This window comes from Dipodomys merriami, unplaced genomic scaffold (genome assembly GCF_024711535.1).
Source record: "Dipodomys merriami isolate MVZ:Mamm:240054 unplaced genomic scaffold, mDipMer1.0.p SCAF_7, whole genome shotgun sequence".
Taxonomy (NCBI): Eukaryota; Metazoa; Chordata; class Mammalia; order Rodentia; family Heteromyidae; genus Dipodomys; species Dipodomys merriami.
The window spans coordinates 15,373,000-15,399,935 of NW_027206290.1; the positions used below are offsets into that span (position 1 = coordinate 15,373,000).

Below are 26,936 nucleotides of genomic sequence, written 5' to 3' on the forward strand. Positions count from 1 at the left end.
AAAGCCAGCCCAGGCAGGAAAAGTCTGTAAGGCACTGATCTTCAATTAACCACCAAAAAGCTGGAAGTAGAGCTCTGACACAATTTATAGAGCACTAGCTTTGAACAAAAACTTAAGTGATGATTTCTAGTCACTGAGTATGTGCCTCAGTAGTGGCCCACACCTACAAAATAAAAACAAAAACAAAACAAACAACAGAAAAAGTCACATACTTTGCTGTGGGTCAGAGGAAGCTGCAAAGATTTATCAAGAAAAGATAAGAAGAAAGTAGAGTCTTTGAGATGCTGTATGAACATGCAAATATACATGGAAATTAAGAATACAACTTGGCATCAGTGGCTCACACCTCTAACGCTAGCTAGTCTGGAGGCTGAGATTTGAGGATCAGGATTTGAATCCAACCCAGGCAGAAAAGTCCATTAGACTTTTATCTCCAATTAAGAACAACAACAAAGTCAGAAATGGAGCTATAGCTTAAGTGTTAGGGCACTAGCCTTAAGCAAAAAAAACTTAAGGAGTTCAAGCCCCAGGACAGACACACGCACACGTGCATGCACGCATATGTACACACACACACACGTGTATGAAGGTATTTTGAAAAAGAATATTGTCAGAGGAGAAGCAAGGTAACATTGAAAGATGCAGAATGAAGGAGGTAGTACTAATAGAAATATATTTTAAACATCCACAAACTCATGCTTGTAAGATACTCAGAGTGAATTGGAATCGGTGTCTTTCTTTATGATTCCAAGTCATATTACAGTACCTATTTTTAGATTTCATGTGGTCCCCGTTTCCCTTAAGGCTGCAGAGAGAATTGAAATATTTGACTTTTTTCCTTAAGATGGCCTAAGCCTCTGTGCTTTGCAATCAAAATCGCCTAAGTAAAACAACATGTTTTGGGGGGTGTTTTTACTGCTAGCAATATGAACAGACTGAGCACACTAAGTTTTAAGTCCAGTATTGCCACTAACTAGCCATATCATGATTGTCATTATCTTCTGTGAAAAAAAAAACAGCATTGATTACATTAATAGTAAAATGTCTTCTTAGAATTCATGATTACTAGAATCTAGGAGAAAGTCACTACTTTGTCTTTGTGTTTAATTTAGTCATCAAATAAAAGACAAAGGCAGATATAAGATGATTTGGGCTTGGAAACACAGAAAGAACAACATCAATGTACAAAGGTGGTATAATATTAAAATATGAAGTGCCCTCCTCATTAGCTCCCCATCTTGTGGTACTAACTTGGGAGGTTCTGGGAACTTTAGGAAGTGGCATCTAGTTGGTGTAAGTAGGTCACTGAGAGTGTGCCTTTGAAGATCCCACTTTCTCAGCTGCTTCCTGATTCCTTTCCTCCATGAGGTGACATTATGACTTACCATAGGCTCAGATTCAATGGAAGCAAGGACTACGGACTAAAAATCTGAAACTATGACATAGGATTAATAATTCCTTCAGTTGTTCCATCTAGAACTTTGGTCATAGATACAAAGAAGTAATTAATATGGGTGCGGACTCAGGGATGAAAAAGAGGAAGAGGGTGGGTTGGGTAAGAGACCAGCATGGTATTTTGTTCAAAACATGACTATACATTAGATGAGAGTGATAGAGTTAAAGAGAATATATTTCTCAAAAAGCTTAAACTCTTTTAAGTTATTTTTCTATTTAATTCAGAATGGTATCTCCAGTGCCTAGAATAATAGAAACTTGCTAGCTAAGTGATGTAGAGACTTGATGAATGAATGAATGAACTCATTGGATAGAAAATTAGTTAGATAAAAAACAAATTCTAAATATTTCATATTTTGGTTCTCTTCTCTCAAAATGAAAGATAATAAACCTACCTTTTGCTCTAATAAAATATGATACTGTTCTATCTGTAACATGCTAGAGTTATCAGCACTACTGCATAAAATCTTTCATTTATACTCTAAATTTGGGATTATAAACCTCATTTATTTTATGCTAGGCATACACCTTGGAAAAGCAAATGAATAAATTTCTGGGAAAACTTTCTACGTTCCAGATTTGGCACTGCTCCAATCTAAGAACATCATCTTTTCTTTTTAAAAACATAGGCCTATGTGCTGGGAATGTGGCTCAAGTGGTAGAGTGCTAGCTTTGAGCCAAAGAAGCTCAGGGACAGTACCTGGGCCCTGAGTTCAAGCCCCAGGAATGGCAAAAAAAAAATAAAAAATAAAAATAAAAAAATAAAAAAATAGACCCATATTTCAGTCTTTCAAAAGTATCAGTTGATTTAATTTTTCCTATTCCGATATAGAAGAATAAAAAGGTCAGTAATTAGCAACATTGATTATTTTTTTCTGATAAGCATATTGAAAAAAATGAAGTAGATACATTCCTTAAGAATGGCTAACAAGAAAAATTTACAAAATGTTTCATAATGGATTAGAAACATATTGCAATAAAATGCCCTTACCAGGAATTCCAGTATTCAATGGGACAGGAAATCTCAATCTTAGATACAGGCTTTATTTTTAGTAATTCTTTGAACAACAATTTGAGCCCTTACAAATTTAGTAAATAGGTGGTCACACAACTAGCTCGTGTATAGAAAAAGAAAAGAAAAAGAAGTCTCAAAATTATACCCAAATGACAGATGGCAGACAAATTTGAGTCAGCATAAATTTCTAATAAAGAAGTCTGTATACTGAAATACCTTAACCCAAATGAACTTATAATAACATGGGAGTTTTGCTCATGTGAGCCAGTCTGAAGGAAATCCATAGGTAAGTGTGTAGACAGTGGAACATTCTCAAAACCTTTCAGACTACTTTGGTAACCATTGTGCTCCCTGTTGGAAGTTTCGGTACTGTATTGCCTTGTGCTCAGCATCCCCTCTATTAGCAGACATGGCAGATCATAGACATGGCAACTGGGGTGGTAGCCCAGACTCTCAAGTATCAGCATTTGAATTAGAAGCTCACTTCTACATAGGATTGGGAAACAAACCAAGATAAAAACCGTTCTGTAGATTTTGATAGAAATGATGGGTTGGTGAAAGATGATCTATGGAGTAAGTTGTGCAGAATTCTCCATATTTATCATTTCAGAGATTGATTTTTATGATGATTTTTTGCATTTTTTTCAATTTCACCTTGACATTCAATATTGTTACAACTCCTTACTAATTTCCTTGTTTTAAAGTCTTTATGTGAAACTGAATGCTCAGCATGCGGGGGCTGAGGAAGCAGTTCTGAACTTGAACACAGGGCCTAAGTGCCATTCCTGAGCTTTTTTGTTTATGGCTTGTGCTTTACCATTTGAGCCACAGCTCTTCTTTTGGCTTTTTGGTGGCAACTTGGAGATGAGTCTCATAGAGTTTCCTGCTTAGGCTGCCTTTGAACTACTATCCTCAGATCTCAGCCTCCTGAGTAGCTAGACTTACAGATATAAGACAGGTACCCAGTTCCTGAATACTTTTTGAATGAATGATAAATTACACTTCAATCTAGTAGATGTTTTTAGTTCTTTTCCCCTTTCCAATTATATATTGATATGTACTATGAATATCCTGTTATGAAAAGACTTCGCTTTTTCTCAGCTCTTTCCTTCTCAGCTCTTTCCCAGATCTCTTAGCTCTCTTTCCCAGCTCTCTCTCTTTCCCAGCTCTTTCCCAGCTCTTTCCCACATCTTTTCCCAGCTCTCTCTCCTTCTCAGGTCTTTCCCAGGCCTTTCCCAGCCACGTGGAGTGCCAACCTGGCCTGGTCCCAGCAAGTCTACTGAATAAACCTACCCCTTACCTGAATACCACGTGCATGGTGCTGTTCTTACTCGGCTACCTCTTTTTAAAAACCTAACATAAATGGTGTCATGACTTGGATAAAGGGCTTAAAGTCAGGATAGGTGGGATTCCTCTCCAGTTTTTTTCCTCTTTTTTTCTTTTTTTGTTTGTTTTTCCCTTTTTGCTCTGAGGAATACCTACAGTTCTGATGGCCTTTTGCAAACCGGTCTGTCTGCTGCAGTCACAGTGCATCGATACCATTGCTGGCCTTCACATCCTCGTCCACACCACTTCTCTACTCTGGTGAGTGAAACTACTATATGGTTCTCTGTTGCTCAGTCTCTGTCCAGATGTGATGCCACACCAGAGAGCTCCTACAGCCTTTAACTGAAAGGCTGGTCACCTCTGAAGCTGAAGCCGAGGACACTTTGTTTTGGGGGCTTGGCCATTGCTCTCTAGAGGGCTCTGGAGGAGGTCGGGACGCTGCTTCTGCCTGGTCAGCTCTCCTTCACTCACCAGACTGACTCTCCTACACATTTAATGGGGTGCTACGAATCATGCCTGAGCCATGAACCCCTTTGAAATGCCTCCTGCACTCCCTGGAAAGCCAGAAACCCCTTTGAAATGTCTCCTGTGCTCCCTGGAAAGCCAGAGAGCCTAATTTTATGCCATTCTCAGATGTACACAGTTTTTGCTACTACAATGGTCAATGGTCAGAAGTCTGTTTACTTTCAGGCTCTCTTTGCTCTCTCTCTGCCATTCATGTCCAATGTTCCCTATCTCTTCCTTTCTCTTTTCTACAACATTTTGGCTTGTGCCCTGAAGAGTGCAATGCAGGCTGGGTCCCAGGGACCCCCCCCTAGGTTCCCTCTCAAAGGCTAGCCAATGTAGGCTTGATCTATTTGTTCAGGGTTTCTTTGCATTTTTTTCAGAAATTCACCATCTTGAGTTCGCCATCTTGGCCACATGGTGGGTTAAGGGTTTGGCCCCATCTGACCCTTAACCTTCCACCAAGCTTACTACTCCAGCCATCTATTCTAAGGTGCCTTGATAACAAGTTGCTCTTTTCACAGGCCCTGGTAACTGAGGCCCAACCATCTGATGTGTTTTGTTAGCAAAGATGTCTAAACATTGTTGTCAAATTTTTAGGTTTTGAGTTTTGCCTTTTTTGTTTTGTGTTGTATATTCTACTACTGACTACGTGGTTCTAAAATACTGGGCATATCTGTGCTAAAATTCTCATCACATCTAATGAGTTTTGTCATTTCACAATATTTGTTGTTAGTTCTTGATAAGGAGCAGGTAAGCTGTACTTATTCTATCTGATCTCCTTGTTGCTTTAATTGGAAATAATAAAGTGCTTTTGTGGCATAGACTTCAGTTCAAAGCCAGCCTGGGCTGAAAAATCCCTAAGACTCCATCTCCCAACTAACCTGCAAAGAGCCAGGTTGGAAACATGGCTCAAGACTCTTATCTTTAACCAGCCAAACACTGGAAGTGCTATTGTAACTCAATGTGGTAGAGCACTAGCCGCCTTGAGCAGAAGTGCTCAGGGACAGTGCCCAGGCCTTGAGTTCAATCCTCCTTAAATACCAACTGGGATAAGCCATCCCAGCAACCATCACCTAGACTCAGCCAGTCTGGGGAGCAAGGGACCATGGAGAGGAGTAAGAGGAGATGATGTCATATCAGCAACTTTGTGCCTGCCCTTTCAAAATTAACCAGAGCTGGGAGGTCAGTAGAAGTAAGAAGCCTGTCCATCCAATGTCTATTCCTGCCTACCTATTAACTGAACAGGAATTTATATTCTTGCCTTTGTCACCTGACTTCTCCTCTATCTAGTCACCAGATGTCAGAAGTAGCTAGGGACATTTCTACCAACATTTTCAGCCCCAAGTCCTTCCTCTTGCCATTTATTTACTCTCTAGCATTTTTCTTCCAGCCCCTCAACGCCTCATGAGACTTCTCCAGACTTCATCTAAGGACTCACACCACCAAGGACAGCTGCTGCTCGCTGCCTTCTCTGGGAGGGGACCAAATTCCAGCCTTTTACCCCTAATGTCAATGCCCCTTGTCAGCAGGAAGTAGCCAGAGAGAATCTGCGCCCTATTTCATGATTATTAAAAGGCTGGAATGTAAGGTCCGCTCCTGGATGGTGAGCAGACTCCACCCTCCTCCCAGCAAAGTCTCCACCCAGTACCTGCATTACCTAGGCAACTGGCATACCTGGAAGAGGTCACATCTGCATCTGCTGAGGTGACATCTGAATTTGATGTGGCCACACCTTTCTCCGCCCATACCCTAGACAAGGCCTAGCCCAGGAACAGATGCTCTTTCTCAGCTCTTTCCTTCTCAGCTCTTTCCCAGATATCTTAGCTCTTTTTCCCAGCTGTCTCTCTTTCCCTGCTCTCTTTCCCAGCTCTCTCTCCCACCTCTTTCCCACCTCTTTCCCCAGCTCTCTCTCTTTCTCAGGTCTTTCCTAGGCCTTTCCCAGCCATGTGGAGTGCCAACCTGGCCTGGTCCCAGCAGGTCTACTGAATAAACCTACTCCTTACCTGAAAAAAAAAAAAAAAGAAAAGAAAAGAAAAGAAAAGACTTTTCAAGGTAATTGAAAAAAATCTAAAGTAAAAATTCATTCTGACATAATAATCATGAACTTTCTAGTAGCATTTTCATATTCAAAACAGTCATCCATAATAAAAAAATCCATTTGAAAACATTTGCCTTGTATTTCACAATTGTTCAGTTAGATCTTTATGCTAAGCTGTGCTTAATAGTTTATGTTTGGATTGTCCTCTTGAACTTAGAAAAATTGCTTCGGCTGATTTACATTACTAATGTTCTTTCAATGCAAAACAGCAGGTTTCTAGTTTTAATATAGCAACTGATGGCTATTTATAAAACAATTTAAAAACCCATTTTGAATCCAAGCTCAGAATTGTAACTCTTGTTTTCTAGCCAACTCAACATGCACTTTGGATCCAATTTATCTGCTCTTTGGCAAAAGTTTAGATACTTAATGGGAAGTGAAAATACACTTTAGTTCTTAGGAAAGTAAAAATTCGATGAAGACAGCCAGGCAATGCAACCAAATTGGAGACACATATTGCTGGCTAAAAATGCTACTAATGATTTAAAAAATAGGAATGGAGTCAGGAGTTAATAAGGGTGAAAGGGGAGGGAAGAGGAAGGTAGGGAAGGGGAAGGGAAGGAAGACAACAGCCTAGAGCTAGGGTGGCTCAGGTCTGTAATCCTAGCTATTCGGGAGACTCAGATCTGAAGATCTAGGTTGGAAGCCAGCCTGGGCAGAACAGTCGGTGAGACCTTTATCTCCAATTAATTACCAAAAGGTAGAAGTGGAGGTGTGGCTCAAGTGGCAGAATGCCAACCTTCAGCACAAAAGCTCAGGGACTGTGCCCAGGCCCTGAGTTCAAGCCCCAGGACTGGCATAAAAAGAAAAGAAAAATATTCTATTAGAGAAGAAAATGTTTCTTTTGACTAGGTTGCTTTACCATCTTTTTCCAACATGACTAAAATGTTCTAAACTATTTCTTTGCTTATTTATCTCAACAGTCATCATGAATTGTTAATGTGCCCCACACAACTTTCTCACTGTCATTTTAGCTTAAAATACCACTTGAATTTAGATTAATTTGGAAGAATTTAAAGATTTCCAGATATTTTCCAGAGAAAAATAACAACAAAGTCATTGTTATGTAATATATTATATTATATTATATTATATATTATCATATATATTCCTTTGACTTACAATGCTTGATAAGAAATGTACTCATTATCTTGCCCATGTAATTGTAACCCCTCTGGTACAGTATTTTCACAATAAAAAAATAAAATAAAATATACAGATGTTGGCTTAAAAAAAAAAAGAAAAACAGTATCTTACTTCTTTTGGCATCTATGCTAGAAAGAGAAACAGATACTGAAAAAATAAATTCTAACAAATCTTTACTTAAATAATGAATTTATTTCAGCTCTTCCTGGCGCTTTACTCAGGGCCTAGGCTGTCATTGAGCTTTTGTGTTCAAGGGTATCACTCTTCCACTTGATCCATAGTTCCACTTCCAACTGTTTTTTTATAGTTAATTGAAGATAAGAGTCTTAGGAACTTTCCTGCCCAAGCTGGCTTTGAACCTCAATCCTCAGACCTCAGCCTCCTAAATAGCTAGGCTTACAGGTATGGGCCACTGGAGTCTGGTTTGGAAACAGTTATTATTAATTACACAGACAGATGTATCCACCCTACCAGGATTAAAGTCCCAATTTTGCTAATAAAAAGTTGTGTGGCCTTGGGAGAACAATCCATGCACATCTGAATTAATTGATTTAGGGCAATAGAATATCTGTCTCAGTGGGTTTTTTTAAGATTAGATCAGGCTCACCAGACTGTAACATTAAACATCATAAAACAGCTGCTTTCAGTATTAGTAGCAATAGTTACTATAACCATGAAATGCTCTAACAGGTTAAAAGATACCACTTTGTATTAATCAAAGCACAAGTGCTTTAACTCAAAAATTCACCGAACACACAGTGAAATGCACAGCAGATTCAGCTCAGTATTAAAGTTTTTTTCTTCTCAGTCCTACTGTAACTCTGTGACTGAGCAATTCTGCTAACCTCTCTGAGCTTATCTTAGTTTTCTCACAAAACAAATAACTTCATTCTTGCATTGCACTTAAGAATTCATCTAATACTTTTGGGGAGAACTGCCAACCATGAAGAATGGGATTATCTAAGATACAGGTAATGTGAGCCATTATTCTAAGTTCTAGCCCACATAGACCTTGCAAGTTAGCAACTATGAATGTGAGATAAATGGCATTAAAAAACAACAAGTTATATATTTACTATATTCTACCCGCTCAGTGTCTTGCCCTCTCCCTCCCAGACAAGCCACCAGAACAGTACACCAACCTTATGTTGAACCCATTTTTATGTGCATATGAAATTTAGACATATATACAGATCATGATGGCTCTGTCTCAGTTTTGCTAGATGAAATACTAGTTTAAGTTTAGGTGGAATTCCTACAGTCTTTTCATAAAAATACTTATTTTTCAAAAAGCTATATATAGTTTCTATTAATAGGCACATTCTGAAATAGGAAAACATTCTCAGAAACATTACATTATCAACTAAAATATTTCAACATGGCTCTAAACAACTATCAAATCATCATACGGTATGGATGATTCATTTACCAGAAAGTAATTTTTGAACTAAATTGTCCCTAGAGGAAATTAATTAATAACTTAAAATTAATAACATATTAAAATCTCTACTTTCTATAATGTCTACTTCTAAAAGTCAAGATTAGAAGGTTTAAAAAGTCATAAAGAAAAATAAATCTGTTGAAGATACTCAATTCATGGTATTTTGTTTAAAATGCTGCTGCTAATTTGCTTTACTATACTTGGACAAGTCAAATAACTACATAAGTTTTAATATTTTAAAATACTGATGTGCCATATAACATATACATACATCCTTAGAAGTTAATGTCTTTGGTCTTAAGTAAGCACAGCTTCCAAGTGAAAGGTAATTTACACTAATGATTAAATTCAATGTCCTTTTCTTCTATGAATGCTCAAAGTATTCAATATTTAGTATTTTCCTTTCTGGGATATTAATTTCAGGAAACATGGATATGATTAAATAGTAGAAATACATGATTAGCTATTCTTTCAGATCCTATGATTTGTTTGATATCAGTACAATTTCCTGAGTAGCCATAGGTATACTAAGTAAATAGATTCATTTCTGAATATCATGACTAATATTATAATGAATGGCCACTTTGCTGATAATGAACATTTATTAAGTGCTGGCCATTTATCTGACCCTGTATTACTTGGTCATCTCATTTCATTTTTTTCAAAACTAACTGTAAAGTGGATAATATTTTACAGATGAGTTAAGTGAGGCTTAGGGAGGTGAAGCAATCTGTCCAAAGTTAATGGTGCTTGAAAAAATGGCCGACGGTACTTAAACCAAGAAATGACTGCATGAGTACCTGCAATCTAACTCCCCCAAAGGAAAGGAATATGACCCACTAAGATACTAACAAAGCACATTATATGTGCATTTATATATTTATACCAATTCAAATACTGCTGTGCAATATTTTGAGGACCTTAGAATTTTCAAAAGAAATCTTATGTCTCCATTATTAACAAATGCAGTGTTTGGGGAAAAGGCAGCAGAGAAAATTTATACTTGCATTAATCCTAGAAATTTCATAATACCTTTAATAAAATAACTACAGAACTGCATCAATGTTCCCATTAAAGAGTTGAAGTCATATACCCATAAATACTTCTTTTTACTAGTTACCCCAACATCCATCCCCATCCTGTCTGTTATACATTTATATACAGATATGTAATCCGTTATAGTGTAGATATGCAGTGTCTCCCCATAGACTCATATACTGAAAGCATGGTTCAAATGTGATGGCTACTTTGGGAGTGCTGGAAACAATAGGAGGTGGGACCTAGCTAGACAAAATAGGTTATTAGTGGAAAGACCTAGCAGGTGTCTTGTCTCTGGGTTTTCTCCTTTCTTTTCTCCTTCTCCACCCACCTTGCTTCTATTGCTCTGCCTTCCTCTCCACTTCTGTCTCGCAAAATAAACTCTCCTTCTTTTACAAATGTTTCTCTGAGGTATTTTTCACAGCAAATAAAAGCACTGCTCATACACTACCCTTCAAGTCTCACATTTGTATATACCATGGAGAGATTATGATTTCCTAATAAATGAGAGCTTTAAAAATCCAAGTGTGTTATCTATAAGCAAATGAATCTTACTTTGGGCATTCATGTGTTATAAAATGACTTTAGAGGTTCAGAAGCAGGTAGGTGCCCAATTATACTTTGTAAAGGTGAAAGCTCCAATATGCTGTGGGTCACATGGACTTTTTCCAGTATGAGAATGTTGAACATATCACTGACTTTTACTTTGCCTAACATCCTGCTCTTTGGGGGGGTATCACATTCCTGGAGTAGGACATGAATCTATTTTTTTAAAGAAAATGAATTTAATACACTGCTTTAGGCTTGACTTCAAAATGAGATCATTGTAGTTGAAATCTCCCAGATCCATCTGACATCTAATTATATGTCAAAGTAAAACTAGATTACCTTTTCACCTTGCAAACCAGGAGGTCCTATTAATCCAGAAAGACCTTGGTCACCCTATAAAGGAAACAGAGGTTTAATGTCATGGAAAATATTAGAAAATTGAATCACATTTTAATCTTAGACATCTGGATGGAGTGGAGAGCCTTAGATGATTCACAGGAAGTACTGAAGGGCCACTTCTGCTTGTAGGATTGCTCTGGTGCTTTCCTCTGTGTGCCTGCCTTTGAGAATATTAAGAGGGACTATAGAGGAGGTTTATTGATAGGTCCAATTGTTTGTACAGAGCCCACTTCCTCTACCTTGACAAGAGAGTACTCATCCATTTTGGATGTAAGGGACAGAGTACTTGTGGCATGTAGGAGTGCCAAGGAGAGATATGCAGGTAGCTATACGAATTGACAATGAGAAAATAATGGCAAAAGAGGTAGGAGAAACCAGAGATGGAAACATGGATCATCATGGGCCAGTTACGTAAAATAACTGAGAGATTTAAATCTCCCTTTGCCTATTTTCATGGCAACAGACTTACTGTGGATGGAAAAAGTGTAATTGAAAATGAGAGGGGTAGAGTATTGCTCAGTGGTTGGAGCCCAATGCTTAGAATTCACAAATCCCTGGGTTCAATTTCCAGAACTGAAATCAAATAAGTTCTCAGACAACATACAGAACTTCTTTTTAACTTTAATTTTAATGTTCTGTTTAGTCTTTAATGTATGTACCTTAGTATGTAATCATATCAAATGATTTTTTTAAAAAAAGAATGTTTCTGGCAATATTAACAATACTAAATAGAAAAATAGCATTCTTTGTTCTAATGTTCATTTTCATGCTGTTCTAATGATAGTAAAGATGATTATGTCTCCTCTATAGAAAAAGGAAAAAAATATTCATCTAAACACTGAATTCATGCCTTCAGGTCTCAAAAGACTTTAAAAATTGTCTACGTTTAGTATGATGAAGGACCAGCCTCTGTATTTCTTCTATTGCCTAATCGTTGACCATATATTTATTATATAAATGGCTAAATAAAGCTGGGTGCCCGTGAATCACACCTGTAATCCTAGCTACTCAGGAGTCTGAGCTCTGAGGATTTCAGTTCAAAGCCAGCTTAGACCAGGAAGTCCATGAGACTCAGATCTCCAATTAACTACTGAAAAAAGCCCAAGGTGGAGATGTGGCTCTAGTGGTAGTGAACTAGCAATGAGAGAAAAGAAAAAGAAAGAAAAGCAGCAGCTCAGGAACAATGCCCACACCCTGAATTCAAGCCCCAGGACCAGCACACACACACACACACACACACACACACACACACACACACACACACACACACACACACACACACACACACACACACACACACACACACACACGCTAAATACAGAACAGTTGTCTTTTTCCAATCTTCCATTACTCCCACCACCTTAACATTTGTATGTTATTAGTCAATGTATGTGTATAACTAATCTCTTGTCTCTTTACTATCTTTGGATCAAGTTCTAAGAGATGGCTTAAATTTTTTACAATTAAAAACACATCTCTCAATTTTAAAATTTGAATTTAACTTAAATCTCAATGGAAATAAGGTGTCAAATTTTATATAGTGTTGCATTCCTCTTACACAATATTAACCATAGTCAGCATATGAGTCACGCAAAAATTAAAGAAATGATCAACATATTTCCAAGCTTCAACTGCCATATTTAACTACTCTGTACTTTGTACAAAGAAACCACAACAAAGATAAAAAATACAAGCATTTGATTTAAATGTCATTGCTTAATCTGAAGGTTTTATTTAAAGCAAGCACCAAAATGGAATAGATCTTTGTTTTCTAAATTTTAAATAAGATTATAATATTCTTTATTTTGTTATTTTTAATGATAGTATTTATATTTCTTCTCAAAGTGAAGATATAATCATAAGTAAAAGATCAATGAAGATACTATGTTTCTAGTAATAAGTTCTCCTTCTCTTTCTGTTATTTATACTCTATAAACTCATTTGCACATCACAGTAATAAAATGTCTAAAATTTTAGATATAGAATTTTTGAGAACTTACTTATAGAGGTGTATTGACTATTATATGATATAATTTTTTCTTTAAGTTTAAAGAATTCCCGTAAGCCAATTGAACTATCATATTTCAACCTAAGTATCACCAAAAATTGTTCAGGGATTTTTTTTGTCAGTCATGGGGCTTGAACTCTGGGCCTGGGTGCTGTCCCTCAGCTCTTCAGCTCAAGGCAAGCACTCTACAACTTGAGCTACAGCTCCACTTCTAGTTTTCTGGTGGTTTATTGGTGATAAGAGTCTCATGGCCTTTCCTGCCCAGGCTGGCTTTGAACCGTGATAGTCAGATCACAGCCTCCTGAGTAGTTAGGATTAAAGGCATGAGCCACCGGGTGCCCAGATTAGGGATTTTTTTAATCTATAAATATATACCACATAAAACCATCCTATAGTTGTATCGAATTTATTAAATGCTTGTGTAAACACAGCTTTCCAAACACTTGTCTAAGATGCTGTATTTACCCTTACTAGAAAACAGCACCTTCCAACCAATAAAGGTTTAGCTGCTATCTTTAGATGTTAGGGTGTGTGTGTGTGTGTGTGTGTGTGTGTGTGTGTGTGTGTGTGTGTGTGTGTGTGTGTGTGTGTGTGTGTGTGTGTGTGTGTGTGTGTGTGTGTGTGTGTGTGTGTGTGTGTGTGTGTGTGTGTTTGTGCTTGAACTCCGTATGGCACTGTCCCTGAGCTTTTGTGCTCAAGGCCAGTGCACTATCATTTTGAGCCACAGTCCCACTTCTGGCTTTTTTGGTAGTTAATTGGAGATAAGAGTCTCACAGACTTTCCTGCCCAGTCTGGCTTTGCACCATGATCATCAGACCTCAGCCTCTTGAGTAGCTAGGAATACAGGCATGAGCCACTTGGCACCCAGCGAGGTGCCAGTTCTTACTTAATATATGTGTGTTTGTATTTTAGAATATCATAATATGAAAAGCATCCTGGATTAGAAATCAGAAATTAGGGCTTATCATTAAATGACACTGTTATCCATGCATGACCCACTTAAAACCAATCAATTCTGTTTCCTCAACTGGAAAATAAGACTATCACTAGTTCTCTCCCAGGGAATTACTGTGATCCTTAAGCAGGATAAAATATATGAATATGAAAATATTCATAAGAGGTATAAAATGGCTTTTGGATTTATGTTACTATGTTCATGTGTACCAACAGCAAAGTCTTTAAGGTAAAGATGACATCCTGTTCTAATTATTTTATTCTTCCTACTTCTAACAATGTTACAGTAGAAAATAAAATTTGTGGTAAGGTTTAAATCAGTAAGTGATAAAAGGACATAATTTACTTAATTCTTCAAGTTGTTCTTTATTGATTGAAATCCAGTAGTTTTTTTGCTATCTTCTCTATCTGATAGAGTAAAATTAACATTTAAATTAAGTTCAGCTGGGCACTGGTGGCTTATGCCTGCCTATAATCCTAGCTGAGATCTGAGGATTATGGTTCAAAGCCAGAATGGGCAAGAAAGTCTATGAGATTTTTGTCTCTAATAAATACTTGAGCTCAAGTGACAGAGTGCCAGCCTTTAGCAAAAAGCTCAAGGACAATGTCCAAGCCTTGAGTTCAAGCCCCAGGACTAGCACCAACCAAAAAAGTAACTGAAAAAAGCTTAAATACTCAAAATATATTACCATGATTTTTAGTTCATGGACAAATAAATTACCTTTTGTCCAGAAGCACCGTGATCTGGAGAAAATCCTGGATCGCCTTTGGGGCCCTAGATAAAAGAGTTACAACACCCTTTATGAAGCTTAAATCATATAGTATATCACAGATCTTCACTTCTATATAATCAGACACTTTACACTGAAAATGGTATTAAATAAAATTATTTAGTTGAGATAAAGATGGCTCATCTATTTTAATGTAGATTTTTCTTAGCCTTATTTGTAAATGGTAAGATTTTTAATCTAATAAATGTAAAGTAATATTAATATTGAAACATTTTCCTTATCTTTACTATGTTTGTGATACATTGAGGCATTTTTCCTACTTTGGCATTGGAAGACTAGTGATTTCTTTAAAGGAAAGTTGCTTATAATCATCCATAAAATGCAAAGTTATCATTACAGATTTGAATATCTTAAAAAATTTTGCAAACACATGAATTTCTCTTATAATAAAGGAAAATGAAGAGCAACATGATTCCTCTACTTTATTCTCTTATGCATTTTCATAAGAAACTTTACATAGTCTTGGAATCATTACCTTTTACATTTCAAGATTCCTAAAATATTTGACATAATATTAAAATAAATTTTTCTTACATTGCAGCTTTCTCTCAGAGTGGTGTTGGGAGGAGAGATCTTAAGGGAAGGAATTTGAGCTGTGGGGATAAAGTCCTAATGAAGATGTTAACACTATCTCAGCAGTAAGTAACTGCAGCTCTCTGTTGTTTGGTTTTATTTTTAATATCTTTTTATTGAGATTAAGTGATTACATAAATTTCACAAATTCCACAGTACTGTTGGATAATTATACTTAGGTAAAGTCACAAACACATTTTAACCTTCACAAGGCAAATTGTCATTATCATGGTCTATGATGTTTGTGAATTCTATGAGCTTTGACAATACAACTGTTTCTTCCACATCGGGTGATATGTACATGTCTTTCCTTTTGCTTAGTATAAGCTGTTCCCACTTTCCCTCTCTCTCATTCTCTCCCTTCCATCCTGTCCTTGGGTTGCTTAACTCATTTTCATCAATGTCCAGTGCAGCTGATGGGCCCCTCTGTGGTATATTTTCCTGTTTCCCTATGATTCTGTGTCCTCCTAGCTTCTTTCAGATGTGCACACACACACACACACACACACACACACACACACACACACACACACACCACACACACACACACACACACACCATATATGTGGTCAAGGATATGGAGTCATTTAAAAATGATATGACAAATTGAGTGGAGGTCCTTTGTTTCTTGGGTCCTGTTTACTTTGTCATAGCTCCTTGCATTTTGGATTTAACATCCACATATCAGGGAAACCATGTGCCATTTGTCTCTCTGCTTTTGGCTCACCTCACTCAAAATGATTTGTTCTAGTTCCATATATTTCCCTGAGATCACCATTATTTTGTCTTTTCTAATGGCTCTCTGAAGCAGATCCTGCTTTATGATATATACAACCTGCTGCTTTGAGATGCTCAACAGAAGCCCAGCAGATGTGAGTGCCTGATTTTAGATTTCCCAGCCTCTAGAAGCATGAACATATTCCCCAAGGATGAAGAAGGAACTACTATAAATAAAAGTATAGCTTATTATATAGACAAATATAAACTAAGGACCCATATGATGAACTTTGATGACAAGAAAAAAAGCCATTCCTATGATTTTTAAAAGGATATTATTTTCAGCCAATGGTTATAGAAAATGAGCCCAGGTGATTTTTTTTTCTGTCTTGAGTCATATTAGTTTTACTGAGAAAAGAAACGCTATTCTCTACTACATTCTTGTGTAGTATTTTATTCTATTATTTAAGGATTTAGCAAAATACATCTCAGGGACTGAAGAACAGTTTCACTCTGCATAGTGTTTATATGTTACTATAATTATGAACAGGATAAGTTAGAACCTTTTATTAAATGAATTCAGAAAGTATTTAAACTAAGACTTTAACTCTGCTCCTCTCTCTCTAGGTGGTACATTTTGAAAGAACTCTACAGTATATTGGGTGGCACATTTTATTGTAAGAAAAAGACTGACATATCCAATTTCAAATCCAATGCTGCCACTTATAAACTATGTTACCTTTGTTAAGCACTCATCTGTCTGAGTCTTTTCTTCTGAACAGAGCAAAGGTAATAAAAGGTACATAATACTCATGGTTGGAAGGAAACACAATGAGATACCATATAAAAGATACTTGTCAGGTATTAGATACTTCATAAATGATGTATCTCTTAAACATATGAAAACTGTGCCTCAGTACTAATTCTGTGTCCATTTGTTGGTTCTGTTTGATACTGAGTGTCCAACACATTCTGGGCACTGGGCTGGGAACCAACACAAAGGCATCTATGTATATAACCATTCTGTCAGATGTTTCATGTGTATCATTTTATTACTTATATAAGACATCCCTGGATACGTTATAAACTCTAACAATCTATGCAGAGAATATTAATTCAAATATGTTTTTAAAGGTTTTCAATTTCAGTTAAATTCATTAAATTTGCTATTTCTTTAATTTTTCTCTTTCCACAAATTCAGGTAAAGCCTCTCTGAAACAGGCAAATGATTTGTTGTGTGACAAAATAATTTTTGATAATTTTCATGTTCAATATGTTACTCATCAAACAATAAGGAAAAAACTAGGCACAATTGTCTTTATTTTACATATATATTTAGGTGAAACTATAAAATCATATGAAATATATAAGGATTTCTCTATCACTATACTATATTTCAAGGTAAGCAACCTGTTATAAATACTTCTATACTTCTTTTCTATGCTCATGCAACTATCTTCATACTGTTAGCTATCATAATGTCATCATACAATTATGCATTCTCATATATATAGGACTTTGGGTTATTATCATAAAATTTTCATCACCCTATAAATATCTTTGCAGGTTTTTTGAGTGAGCATATTAAGGAAGTATAGAGCAGGGGAAATGGTATTTTATTTTCTCAGTATTTATAAACTAAAATGGCCTTGATTTAATGTAGATTATTCAGATCATAATTAGTCTCTGAGGTTTTCATGTACTGCTACTATATTTTGACAATAGACATTTTGGAATACAAATCAGGACAGATTTAGTAACTGACTTTACCACTAATAAGTATCTAACTTTCCTACTATGAATACAAATCTAGCCACCCACGTGTGGTGGCAGACAACTATCAGCCTAGCTACTTCTGAAGTAGAAGCAGGAGGATAAAGAGTTTGAGAACTGCTTGGGCAAACACAATAAGAACTCATCTTAAAAAATTAAACAAAGTATAAAGGTTGAGGGTGTAGCTTAAGTGGCAGAGCACTTGCCTAACTTGTGCAAGGCTCTGAATTCAATCTCTATTACCACAAAAAAAGTAAGGGAGAATAGTAATATTTGCCTTGCAGTGCTGTTGTCCTGAGGACGAGAGATGATGGCATGGAAAGTAACCATAGTATCTGGCCAAAAAAAAAAGGGAGACTCATCAGGAGATGGAAGGACTTAGAAAAAATCATATTAAGTGAAGTAATCCAGATCCAAAGAAACATAGGTCCCATGGTTTCCCTTATTTGTAATAATTAGTATATGTCTAGGACAATCTTAACAGATGAGCAAAATAGCTATGTACATATGACCATATAGGATGATACTAAGTGAAATGAACTCCAAGACATGGAAATAAGAGGTTTTTCTTTGTTGTTGTTGTTGTTGTTAATGTACTACGTGATTTCTTTTTCCTGTTCCCCCCCCCCCATGGTTTATCCCCTGTTGTCACTGTACTTGATTTTGGTACCCTGGGTATTGTATATATGTTTATCTGACTTAGGGAAGGGAAGGGGAACAAAAAATGGTGAGACAAAGGACAAAGGGAGAACCAATGCAACAGCGATACTCACAAGATGATATGTCGGAAATGCTCTGTACAACTTGGGGGAAGGTTGGGGGGAGGGAAAGGGAGAAAAATGAGGGAGGGGATAACAAGATTGACAAAAAAGGTACTCACTACCTTACTTATGTAACCCCTCTGTACATTACCTTGTCATAAAATTAAAATAAAAAGAAAAAAGAAAAAAAAGAAAAAAAATAAATCCAAGTGAGGTGGACTTTCAGAAGGATTTAGGTCTCTATAAGGCTACAATAAATCCATTAAAAGAAAGGTGATCTGCAGGTGACAAAGACTATTTATGCCCTATGTCTGGCCATAAAAATTAAGGACTTGAGAGGGAAGGAGTGACAGGGTTCAAAAAGGAATGTACTCATTACCTGTACATAACTGTAACCCCTCTGTACATTACCTCTATAGTAACAATAAAGTACATTTTAAAAGTTAAGGATTTGACCCTTATGTCTTTATTACTGTAACATAAATTGTAAAATTTGAAACCATTTAAACAATTCCCTATAACTGACCATTTTTCTTTATTCCAAATAGATTTGTGTCTGCTTAATTGTTTGCATTGTTACACTGTTACATTTTAGAATCTGCTCATTGATTTCTACAAAGAAGTGACATATCTTCTAAGCTGTTGATTTGAGTCAGGTTGGAGTCACTTTAATGAGGTTGCCATTTTTAAATTTAAAAATTGTTTAAACAGAAAATTAAGTTTCCTAATACATGAAACAATGTCCATCTACTAAATATTTAATTATGACCTTCTGCAAGAAATAAGTAAAGGAGTTTTTCTTTTTTTGATGCCAGAATTATGTGATCCTATTAGGAATCTCTCACCTTTGGACCTGGTAATCCAGGCAACCCGGGATTTCCATGTGGTCCTGGTATGCCCTGAAAAACATCCATAAGATCTGATTAATCTTAAAACAAGCTCAAATAACATAAACTGTTTTTATTTTGAAATTCAAATAGATGTCACATCATTTCATTAAATATTTTTAATGTTCCATAGGATGATGTGTTAGGTGCTTCAGAGTTGAAGATGATTGCTATAGCAATCACAGAATAAAACTGTGCTTTCTGTCTTTCGTATCCAAACACTAGTTCAGAGGTTTCCCTCCCTGTTCACTAACCCATTTCCAGCCATAACCTTGCTTGATACTCCTAACAGCTGTACACAAAAACCTTAAAACGTGAAATTGTGTAGTTATTCTGCTCTCTACATGTGTTATTCCTTTCTGCCCTAGTATTTTTGCTAGTGGTATAAAGACTTTCTTCATTGATCTTGCCCTGACACCTACCCAAATCATTCTCAAGTCTCAGCTGATACCTCATATCATTTTAAAATTCTGAAATAATATATTTTGCTTATTCTATAATTCATTTACCAAATGATTGCATAGTGCTTTTGGACTTTTCCGAATCCAATGTCATATTATATTTTCCTAATCCAATGTCATTTTACTATATTTAAGGGCTTCATAACATGTACTATTTACTTAACAAGATTTTAAAATCCTTAGAAACAATCTCTTCTTAAAGTACTGGTATAATACTCAGCATATAGTAACCATTCAGTGAGTAGTTATAAATTTGATAAATTATAAATAAATAAAACTAATTAATTAAATCAAATAAAAATTCATTGATAAATTGCATTATCTAAATTGAAAACTGCATTATTTTTCTAAATATTATGTGCCAATACCATTCTCATGCTAACCTTTATAACAATCTCATGTAGTATATTTCACAAAGCTCAGTAGTGCTATAATGAGCCAGAGAAACAACTTTTGGAATATTAATATCTCTATTTGGAACTTTTTTTTTGGTAGTGTCAGTCCTGGAGCTTGAACTCGGGGCCTGGGTACCGCCTCTGAACTTTTTCATTCAAGGCTCATGTTCTACAATATAGAGCCACAACTTCACTTCTGGCTTTTTACTAGTTAATTGGAAATAAGAATCTCACAGACTTTCTTGTCTGGGCTGGCTTTGAACCAGTATCCTCACATCTCAGCCTCCTGAGTAGCTAGGATTACAGGCATGAGCCACCAGTGCCCAGCTGTGTTTGGGACTAACTTGGCAATCATTACTAAATGGGATACAACTTAAGGGGAAAATGAGAAGCTGCAACTTTCAAAGTAGATAATTGATTATGGGGAATGAAATTAGGAGCACAATTGAAATAACCAGCCTTGAGAAATATACTCTTCTTTCTTAAGCAAAAGAAAATGAGGCAAATAAAATCAGGATTTTAGAGAAGATACTGAGGCATTGTAAGTAGAATGGAGATTCAAAACCATTCTCTTGGAGAACAGCTTTGATGTGGAAAGGTAGAAGTAGTACAAAATGGACCCTGTTTTTCAAAATGTAAGATTGATGCCAGGCACTAGTGGCTCATATCTGCAATACTACCTACTCATGAGGCTGAGATCTGAGGATGGAGTTTAGCAGCCAGCCTGCACAAGAAAGTCCATGAAACTATTACCTCCAGTTAATCACCAAAAAGCTGGAAGTATGGAGTTGTCACTCAAGTAGTAGAGTGTTAGCCTTGAGCCAAAAAGCTTAGGGACAGTAGCCAGGCCTTGAGTTGAAGCCCTACAATTGGCACACACACAGAAAAAGTTTCACTGTCTTCTCTGATCTAAGGATGGCTAAGTTTTCAGTGCTAAAAGAGAATGAGCAAGATTAAGGAGGACTATGGCAGGTTATCAACTAATTTTTTTTAATTGAACAACTTAAGGCCAGTAAGTTCTCTTAGAGTCCAAGTGCATAAGAATTAATGTGAATATAGAAAACCCTAGATAATGTGATAAAAACCAGGATAAAAGAGAATGGAATACATAAAAAGCATTACATCTATTTTTATAACACACAATTCTTTTTCTAGTTTACTGAAGATTTTCTTTAATAAAAGATCCACATTTGCAGTAGCAAAAAGCTAAGGAAGAGTTTGATGCCCAGAATTTAAAACCCAGCACCAAAAAAAAAATCCATTTTTTAAGACTTGAAAGAAACTACTAACAGCAATAAATCTTTTGTTGGACCTGTGTAATGTGAAAAACGACTTCTGATCCTTACAGCAGCGTTTTTCCTCAAGGCAATTTTTTTCCTACTCAATAGCTCCAGTAGTTTCCACTATATAATCCAGGAATGCACTATGTTAAGGAAGTCCAATCTCGTTCACTTCCCCCAATGAATCTTACTTTAGACCATTGAGATCACTTCATAACTAAGAATAATGTTACAAGTAGCACCAGAACAGCCCCACTCATTTGCAAATGTGTTGATCTGACTTAGGGTTTTTGAGAGATTCTTTGGCTGGCTCCTTTATACTCAAATAAACAAAACTTGAACATGTTCTTCAGCTTCTCTTAAACTTGTAAAGTTAGAACTAAGTTTGATCCAGGCAGATTTCCAGAGGAAGTACACATTGTACAATTCTAGAAAAACAAAGAAGGACTGGAAAGTTACAAATTATAACAGCCAGTGGGAAATGGAGCGCATTGACTCACCCGTGGACCTCTCTTGCCTGACAGACCTGGGATACCTGCTGGACCGGGTGGACCCTTAGAAAACAAATATTAAGACATTAGATGTGATAGGAGACCCATTCTTTTCCTTACAAGTTTTAAGAATATTTCCAATCTAGGAACTCTTGTTCAATTTTCAGTTCCCAGCTGAAAGTGATTTTTAAAGTACCATTAATCTCCCTCACCCAAATCAGTAGAAGTGAGTTGAAACTTTACTGTCTACCTTTAATCTGGCCAGAAATGACAGCAGGGAGTCTTTGACTTATGGTTACAGCCACTATATTTGGTTTTCACGAGACCATAAGTAGTAGTTTTGTGGGTGATTTTTACCTTAATTTACTTTTATTATGGAAGAGAAATTCAGTTGAGGGTTAGGATACCAAAAAGGGGTGGGTTTTTTTTTTTAACACATTTCAAAAGAGGATTTGCCTTGAAAAATGAAAGCACTGATCATTTTATGTTCTTTTAAAGAAACTATAAACAAAGATCTATGTAGTGTGTTAACCCATTATAATGAAGTCCTTCCTGTATAGGTGGTAATAAATGTGTACCATACCATTCATAAAGTTAAATGACTTCTAAAACAAAGTAGGAAAGCAAAAACTGATCAGTTGTCAAAATGCTCTGTGTTCTCTATCTGTTGTTTCTTTAAATTTATCAGGTCAGAAATAGAAAACTACTTCTAATGGTGCTTTACATTTGCATTTTTACTTTAACAATCAACTATGGGAATAAATGTTCATGTGTGAAATAGTTGGACATTCATTCATCAGTTTATTCTTTTTACTTTTGATGAGCACTCTTGTTATGGCAATATTCTTTCTGTCCATAGAGTATATACCCATATTCCATTTTACAAATATTCATTCATTATCGCAGCAAGAATACTATAAGCTTTAAAATTAGGTTTATCAATGTTATATGAGCTACTGAACCCAATTTTAAGGGTCTATATATTTATACTAGTGACTCATAAGAGAAAGATTGAACCACATGTACTTGTCAACATGTGTGTGTGTGGCGGGGGGGGCACAGTACGTGTGTGTGCACACGCACCAGTCCTGAGGTTTGAACTCCAGACCTGGGCATTGTTCTGAGCTTTTTCATTCAAGACTGGTGCTATGAACACTTGAACCACAGCTCCACTTACAACTTTTTATTGGTTAACTGGAGATATGAAATTTATGAACATTCTTGCTCAGTCTGTCTTTGAACCCTGATCCACAGTTACTGAATTTTTTCTATTGTTATTAAAAGAAGTGGTTTTGTAAACATCCAAACTAAGTTCATATTATGCTCCAATAAATGACCTTCCACAAGTCAATTACTCTTTCTAAATCTTCCCATTTTTAGAACATTGTGATAAACATCTATTGTTTAGAATTATTATGAGAGTTAAAGCCATTGTATATAAAGCACAATAACTTGGCTGATATATAGTACTTAGGCAGAAAGGTATAGTTTAACTTTTGAATAGTATGCATGAGTAACAGCAAGCACTTAATAAAGGTTAGTTATGTATTACTATTACTAAAAGGATATATGAATATATAAAATGTTAGTGATCCCTGGTCAGCTATTTTTAAAGTATTGGGTTTTATATTTGCAATGCATTCACACACTCAGTAAACCAAGTTCCTTGCCCTTTGGAGTTTATAGTCTAGATAAAGAGACACACATTTAGCAAGGTGCTGTTGGCCTATGTCTGAAATCCTAGCTACTTCAGAGACTAAAATCTGAGGATCAAGATTTGAAGCCAGCCCAGGCATGAAAGTCCATGAGACTCTTATCTCCAATTAATACTGAAAAAACCAGAAGTGGGGCTTTGGATCAACTGGTAGAGCACTAACTTTGAGCATAAAAGCTCTGCCCCTATGTTCAAGCCCTAAAAATGGCACAAAAGAAGAAAAGGAGACAAACACATATTAATAGATAAACATGTTATTATAAATTATGCTTAATGACATGAAGAAAATAACAAATAACCAAGAGAGAAACCTATGTATAAATTTAATTTATGTTTTAATATCTGAGAAATCTTTCTCAAAGAAATGTTAAACCTAAAAGATGAATTGGAATTAGAAAAGAGAGAAAAGAAAACTTCAAAACATAGTAAGTGTAGCTATTCAGGAGACTGAGATCTTAAGATCATGATTTGAAGCAAGCTCAGGCAGGGAAGTCTGTGAGACTCTTATCTCCAATAAACTAATCAGAAAATGCCAAAAGTGGCATTATGCCTTGAGCACAAGGAGGCTTGGGGTCAGTGCCCAGGCCCTGCGTTCAAGCATCAAGACCAGCAAAACAAATGAACAAACAAACAAACCAATAATAATAATAATAATAGTAAATATGAAAAAGAGCATGAGCAAAATTAAACAAAGAAAATTTAAAGTCTTATTGAGGAACTAAAAGAAAACTAACAGAGAAAGAAGAAGTTGTGGAGGTACATCATATAGGATGGACAAGAGATTTTAGTTATTCTAAATGCTAAAGTTGTTCTTACAAAGGACTCTAGTAAATATGTTGATCCTACTTATGTTTTAAAAATCAGAGAAGGATTTGGTAAGAATAAAATAGAGTGCACATTTTTCATACAATCCTTGCTTCTTGAAAGCTCACTGAAAACAAGAAAAAATGCACCAAACAAAAAAATGCACCAATGAGACTATCTTGAATATAATAAGGAAAGGACCACAACCACAAACCACCAAATATGAAGATTATCTGCTGAGCCCTAAAATACATCAGAGTATGGAAATATAGTAAGAAATGACCCAAAACAAAACAAAACAAAAATAAAACTTCCAACCTTTCTTGGGCAGGATATACAGATATCTAAATATTTGTCAGTCTTAAAATGGATTTTAATGATCCTTTGGTAACTATGATGACATTCAAGGGAATGAGCAAGCTACAGAAGAAGTAATATGACCCAAGTGAAGTTTTGGTTTCAAAGAACCAAGAATAGAGAAGGAAGAACTGAAGACGAACTCCTCATTATCATGATCTATAACCACATTTAACCATAGAGGACTTCTCATTTTGAAAGGGATTAAAAGAAAAGAAGAATGTAATTACAATATCAATTCTCAAAGAGCATGTGATACAAAGAATTCACAACAAATTCTGTATGGAAATGAGAAAGGAGACATGGAAAGGTTAAAAGAAGTAGAGTAAGATGTTGTTAAATGCAGCAATCTAAATCTGACTTTGAGTTCTACTCAACCTTACTTACCTTGGCTTTTTCCCATATGATTCTGAAACAAATAGGCCAGTTAGAACTGCCTATATTTAAAGACATAAGTAGTAGAATTTAACCAGTTTGTAATCTATGCATAGATACTTAGAATTAATATCTATAGGAGGACAGGAACATAAAATTTTGGGCAGTTGAAAATCATTTGTGAGATGGGGAATTACTGCAGGTAATACAGAGAGTTCAATCATATATTCACTATATTACCAAAGAACTTCCACAGGACACTTCTCTTCAAAAGTAGAGTTCATAAAAGACTTAGGAAAGATAAAAAAAATTACCTTCCAAAGAAGATGAAAAGAACATTCAAAAGTTTTGAAATACGAACTAGATGAGCTTAAGGAATATATGAAAGAGCAAGAGGATCACCATTATAAATGAAAAGCGTGTCAAAAGCAACAAAAACTAGTTAAATGACATTTAAATCAATAAAGGAATGTGGATATAATGCACATGAATTCACACAGAATTGAGAAGAAGCAACCACAATGACATGGTTGTAAAGAAGATAGTCTATGAACATAATTGACACAAATGTAAATATGTACAATGTTGCCTGAAGAAATAGATAAACTTTGCCATATGAAATAAATGTTCATATTATAAAAATTAACTTCAGATCAAAAAAGTATCAGAAAAAAGAAGCAGAACCTAACAGGTTTAATGGATATTAAAATTAGTAAGAATAAAAACAATCACAACTGAAACCTCAGAAATAAAACAGCTTGGGGCTGGGAAGGTGGCTCAGTGGTAGAGTGCATGCCTTGCATGCATGACGCCCCGAGTTCGATTCCTCAGCACCACATAATCAGAAAAAAGCCAGAAGTGGTGCTATGGCTCAAGTGGTAGAGTGCTAGCCTTGAGCTGAGGGACAGCACTCAGGACCAGAGTTCAGGCCCCATAACTGACAAGAAAAAGAAAGAAAGAAAGAAAGAAAGAAAGAAAGAAAGAAAGAAAGAAAGAAAGAAAGAAAGAAAGAAAGAAAGAAAGAAAGAAAGAAAGAAAGAAACAAAGAAAGAAACAAAGAAAGAAAGAAAGAAAACATCTCAATGGTAACGTATTTTGAACAAATTGGAAAACCTAGAAGAAATGGTTAAATATCTGGAATCCTATGACCCATCAAATAAAACCATGGAGAAATAAAAGAAATCTGAACATACAAGTAATGAGTAATGAGAATACATGATTAATAAAAATATTAGCCTCACTGTTAATTCTACCAAACAATTGCAGAATAATTACTACCAATATTCCTCAAATATTGCAAACAATGAAAGGGAATTTTTCTAAAGTCATTCTGCAAATCCTGGTTATGTAGATTAAAAATCAGCAGATACATTTTATAAATAATTAATATTACAGATTAAATGGAATTATCAGACTATAGTATATTATCTATAGAATATTTCAAGCAACTACCATAGAATATATATTCTCATCATTCCATAGAACTTTCTCCAAAATAGATATTTTAGGATATAAAGCATAAAAGAAGAAAATGAAAGAATGTCTTATATTTTAGCAGACACAATGGAATAGAAATCAATAGCAAGAAAAACTATAGAAAATACACACAAATGGTGTCTGC

General features: G+C 35.7%; 1 protein-coding gene across 1 annotated transcript in view; it reads right to left on the reverse strand.

The window, feature by feature from the left end:
- The window catches only part of Col24a1 (collagen type XXIV alpha 1 chain), a 286,389-nt gene that overhangs the window by 255,795 nt on the left and 3,658 nt on the right, over nucleotides 1-26,936 (reverse strand). The window contains exons 3-6 of the mRNA XM_070007045.1: nucleotides 22,075-22,128; nucleotides 19,397-19,450; nucleotides 14,658-14,711; nucleotides 10,915-10,968 (exon numbers count right to left, since the gene is read on the reverse strand). Of these exons, the coding sequence (XP_069863146.1) occupies nucleotides 10,915-10,968; nucleotides 14,658-14,711; nucleotides 19,397-19,450; nucleotides 22,075-22,128 (216 nt within the window). The remainder of the gene's footprint in view (nucleotides 1-10,914; nucleotides 10,969-14,657; nucleotides 14,712-19,396; nucleotides 19,451-22,074; nucleotides 22,129-26,936) is intronic.